Source organism: Sinocyclocheilus anshuiensis, unplaced genomic scaffold, assembly GCF_001515605.1.
Source record: "Sinocyclocheilus anshuiensis isolate Anshui unplaced genomic scaffold, SAMN03320099.WGS_v1.1 scaffold1632, whole genome shotgun sequence".
Classification (NCBI taxonomy): domain Eukaryota; kingdom Metazoa; phylum Chordata; class Actinopteri; order Cypriniformes; family Cyprinidae; genus Sinocyclocheilus; species Sinocyclocheilus anshuiensis.
The window spans coordinates 1,296,988-1,302,558 of NW_015558674.1; the positions used below are offsets into that span (position 1 = coordinate 1,296,988).

At 33.8% G+C, this 5,571-nt stretch overlaps 1 protein-coding gene across 1 annotated transcript in view; it reads left to right on the forward strand.

Moving 5' to 3' along the window:
- The first annotated feature begins 3,792 nt into the window (after positions 1–3,792).
- The window catches only part of LOC107681302 (cadherin-22-like), a 94,540-nt gene continuing 92,761 nt past the window's right edge, over positions 3,793–5,571 (forward strand). Inside the window, exon 1 of the mRNA XM_016477576.1 lies at positions 3,793–4,002. Within this exon, the coding sequence (XP_016333062.1) occupies positions 3,880–4,002 (123 nt within the window). The 5' untranslated portion in view covers positions 3,793–3,879. The remainder of the gene's footprint in view (positions 4,003–5,571) is intronic.

Sequence of the window (5,571 nt, forward strand, 5' to 3'; positions counted from 1 at the left end):
ATGCAATCTAGGTTACTCATTTTAGGTATTGTATTCTGTCTACTTTTTAGATTACTTTTAGATTACTTTTTGCCTAACTTGTCATAAACCTACCATTAAATGTACCACACTGATATAAAAAGCACAGAGAAAAAAAACATGTTTCATTCTTTGATATCAACAACATAAAATGCATTAAATATCACATTACTCCAGGGTTTCCCAAATTGGGGTTAATGTAATAACTCCAGTGGGTTTGACTGTTGATAAAGAGCTAATAATTAATGAAATCACAAAAATATAAAATTAAAATATATATACTTTTTTTTTAAATAAAACAATAATATGACACATTTTTAGAAAGGAAACTTTTAAAGAGAAAAAATAAATAAATTATGAATAATCTGCTGCCATTGTGTGAATAATATGTAATCATGTAATCCATAAAAAGTAACTGTAATCTGATTGATTACAAGCATTTTAAAATGTAATACATTAATTTTGAGTAATTAATTTTCGGAATCTGATTACGTAATCCAGATTACATGTAATCAGTTACTACCAGATGGACGAAGTACACAAATCAAGATTTACTTGAGTAAAGTACAGATACCATAAAAAATATTTCTCCAGTAAAATTATTAAGTACTCATTTTTAAATTTACTTGGGTAAAAGTACTTGATCTTTAAAGTTAAGCATTAAAAGTAAAAAGTACAGATTGATAAATATTTAATTATTTTGCAATTCTAATCTCCTGCTAAAAATACATGTCATAACGCTGATAACTACTACTAAAAATGACTGATAATTCATGTGTGCAAACAAGTGAAAATAACAAAATATACCATATAGTACAGTATATAAAAATGAGGAAAAACAAAATGTGTGTTACCAAATATAAACATACAATATAAAAACAGTCATCACATTGGGCAAACTGTGTTAGTATTTTAAGAAGAACGCTATGCAAACAAACTAGTTTTACACAAATATGGGCATGTCTACATTCAAGCATTTCATGCAGTGGATTTATACAGCCCTTTTACAGTCGTTAGCTTTAGCTCGCAAACAACAGACAGCCGTGAGCTTAATATGAAATAATAAATGCTTAAGTTCGGCATTAGTAACGTACTTTTCCCACCATCAGTCGTGCGCGCACTCAAGCTCCGAGGATCTCGCATTCTATTGCATTCGAATCATTTGAATCAGTGAGTTGCTGACTCGAGAACAGATCCAATTGAATCATTCAAATTCACAAATGAATCGTTAATTGCTATTTGTGAACCGATTAAAAAGAATCAGCTAGTTCACGAATCAGACACCGCTATCGCATATCGTAGTGTGTGACAATTTCTCCAGTTCAAAATGGAACGAGGAACGACATGTTTTTATGAAATGTAGTGGAGTAACAAGTGCATTATGATTTGGAATGTAGTGAAGTAAAAGTAAAAGTTTACCAAAATAGAAATACTCCAGTAAAGTACAGATACTTGAAAGTTGTACTTAAGTACAGTAACGAAGTAAAAATACTTAGTTACTGTTCACCTCTGGCTACTACCCAGCACTGGCTATGAGTATTTAATTTTTCGCCCTTTTTAGAAGGTCGTTTCTCTTTTGGGATGTTTCTGTAAGAATGTCTTAGCTAGACAACGCAGACCGCTCGTTGGCCTTCCTCCAGACATGAACCCGCAGCAACCGTCTGCCAAAGGTTAAACAACCAATATCCTGAAGGGCCTTTCTTGGCCGGTGCTCATCCACAGGAGCTGTAATCTTTTAGCCTTGAGGTTGTGACATTTCAGCCATGCTAAATGTTGTTTTTCTCTTATTCTGAAAGCCTCAAAGACCATTAATCATTTCCCTTGCCCAGTGGCGCTTTGGCTGAGGCACAATGGGGCCATAGCTTATCTTCACCTTCCTGACCAGTGTTTGTTTTAAGCGTTAGGGTTGCCGCTCTAATGGATTGAATTAATTGATGAATACTTTTATCCAATTAGTGCTCCCTCATGCAATTAATCAGATAGCCTCGAGTGTAAGCGCCTGCCGTGGGCTGCAGCTCGGCAGACAGATGCTTTGGTCTCAAGTTCGTAATATATAAACCTCCCTTTTTGCTTTTCCAGCCACACCTGGCTCCCTAACACAGAAGACATTGCTCTTGGGCTTAGCCCATTATCCGGATTCTTGCTGAGCACAAAGTTTCTGCTTTGAGAAATGCTTTTCAGGTAGATCACCTAAATGAAGCTGCATTTTCTTGCTGCAGTCCTGTGGAATCCAAGAGAAAATCAAAGAACAAAGATCCGCGACCACTTTAAAAGTGTTTTGTGTGTCGGGAGGGACGGCAAATTCACTGTGGCATGGATTTAATTATGTATTTATTTAACAAGAATGAGAACGCCATAACAAGAAGTCAAGGATCGATACAGTTTGTTCCACTATTGACTTATTGCAACTGGATCCCATCTTAAAGCTGCATAATCAGCTAAAAGTATTGCTTTTTCCCTTTTTATGTGATCTTTTAATAATGATAATAATAATAAATATTGCTGCTCTAATGGATTGAATTTATTATTATTATTATTATTATTATTATTATTATTATTATTACAGATCAAAGATAACTGTTAGAGAAGCAAAAGACCATATGTAAAGGGAAAAAGCAATAAATGGAAAAATAAAATAAAAATAAATAAAATATTTTTTAAATAAGTATTTAAATTAAATTAATAAAGAAAACAAAAAAATATTAAATTTTATGAAAATATGAAATTATTATAAAAATAAAATAAAAAAAAGAATACAAATAATAATATTCAACTTAATTAACTTGAAACTTAGAAAACTGTGCTTTAAATATTTACTTCACTCTAAAAAATAACATTTATTTTCTCATGACCTTTCTTTTGAGGCTTTCCTTTCTTTTTATCAGCTAGGCAGTGCTGGTCATTGGTTAATGTTAACCAGTAGTCAAATATCTATTTAGCAATCTATCATCTAACAGTTAGTTCACTCAGTTAGTTAGTTAGCTCTGCATGGCCAGCTATAATTTTCCATTTATTTTTCCCATTACATTAGGTCTTTTGCTTCTCTAACCAGCTATCTTTGCTCTGTTGCAGGTGATCAGATGCTGAGGTTGATGTCAAACTCTCAACCCTGCAGGTCAAGAAGTACCTTTTAAGCTACGGTGAGGCGTAAGAGTCCGTGGCACATGTATCTAGATTGGGATAATGATGCCTCTGATTTTGAGTAACATCTCGCATCCATGACATTTGAGGATTGCTTTTTTGTCTTTGGGATTTGAAGCGTACATATGGAAATTAAATGGAGAAAATGTTTGGATTACACCTTGTTTGTTAATGCCATTCCTACATTTCACAATGGGATTGCCAAGATTGAACCATAAAACAAAAGTTTTTTGACATGTTTGTGCTTTCGTCAAGTAGCTATTCAACTTAAAACTCAACTCGAGCACAGATAGGACTTCAATGGCTTTGTGATTGGTTCCCGTCATTGAGAAACCCAACAGATATCAAAACGGAGGAGCTATAGCTGTGTATCACCGAAACGGCCTCATCTTCCCCAGAAAGATTCCTCTTAAATGCCCTCTTGAGGACCCGGTGGCCTCTACCATGACCAAAACCCGATTGGATTTATAGTTTCATTGAGCAGCGGCGATCTCTTGTTTACCTTCCTCAACCCCAGAGTCAAGGAGCTTTTCTCAAGCAATCAGGCGGTTCAGAACTTCATCTTGAACGAGTTTCTGACTTCTGCCCCATGTAGAGACAAAAGAGTTTTCAAACATGGCTCCCTGCTGGAGAGGAGGAGCTCAGGCTTTGGTAGTGACTCTGGGAATTCTGCAGTGCTGCGCATGGCTGTCCGCTCAGACCGTAAGGACTAGTGTCGGGATGATGGGAAGAGGTCCCGAGCAATGGCCGATGTCCCATGAACGGGTGAAGAGGGGATGGGTTTGGAATCAGTTCTTCGTCGTGGAGGAATACACCGGTACGGAGCCGCTTTACGTCGGAAAGGTAGGACTGCAGAATGCGTTTTTGGTTGCATGCCTACTGTTTATTTTTCCATGCAAAAAAAAAAAAAAATCCATAGCTGCACAATGAAAGCCAAGAAAGATGCATGCATGCGCTGTGCATTTAAATGAGTCAATTCTCGAATGTGTCTCAAAGTGTGCGGATGGCGTCAGGCTAGTCGACTAGGACAGATCAAGCTCAAGTTTGGCCGTAAGGCTTGAATTTCTTCTAGATGTATGTGGGCCAAACTAAATCAGGTTATTTATACATGTGTTTGGCTACATTGGCAATGCATTAGCAACACCGAAAAAGTGATGTAGTGTGTTTTTAAGTTTGTTTTTAAGTTGTGTATGTCTGAGCAATATTAAGGTTTTACAGTATATTTTAGTCAATTTTCAAGCATCAAAACAATATAAATTTTATACAGTAATTTTGTATTTTTTCCTCCATACGTTAGAATGTGTCCTGTTTTTTTTAGCAAAAAAATAATAACAATCATACATTTTTACCATAATTTACAGAAGACACCCACTGAAATGTCATTCAGCGTAAAAATAGCTTGTAATATTTAGAACAAGAATCATTAGATGACATTAACTCACAGTGCAGATCTCAAAAACGAATTAATTGTCATTGTAAATCTTTAATAATCTTTGCCACTATCCATCAAACCACTAGCTTTTACCCGATTGTCAGCAAAATGTTTTAGTCATTTAAAATGTAATAAAACTTACTATGATCACTTATTCTTTTATATATTATAATAAGTACACAGGCCAGTTGAATAAACATAGTCAACATTTTAAGACTGTGTCTTAAGAACTAGTTTGACTAACTAGCAGTTAACTAAGTGGTAATCAGTCTTACATTTTGCATTCAAATTAGACCAATTTACATGTTTATGAAACTGATAAAAAAAAAAAAAAAACTTTTAAGACTAGTCAGAATAATGTTGTTTCAGTTTTTACATAAATATATATTTTACACTGAATGATGAAACATTTCATCCATATTTTGACATTTTATTTTTACAAAAGTTATTTGATTGCATTTAATCTGCTTTCTATGTACTGTATATAAACTTACTTTTGTAAATTCAATTTGATGTGGACACCAAAATGGGACGTCTCGTTTTGGAACCATTTGCAATGATGTGTGGTAATTTACATTTATACTGAAAATTGCAATACTTTTAATGTTATTTTTAATGTTAATATTATTATTAATTTTTTTTTTTTTTTTAGCTGATTAGTTTTGTAATCTCTGGAGAGCGTCAATATTTAAACTTTTTAATAAAAATTGAAATGCAAAGAGTCCATTACAATGAATAAATTTTCCCTTTTGCAAAATCAGCAATTGGAAATGTTCATGGCATTTACTTTGTGGCATTTTTCATATGCTTAATTAAAAATTGATTGGTAATTATTGTAGTTTTTATAATATTACTGATTAAATACCACTCTTACATTCATTTAGTGCAAATACAATGAGGAAAACTGTCTCGAATCAATGGTATCTTGATATTTCTTTGTATTTTGTGTGTGTGTATGTGCATATATATATACATATATA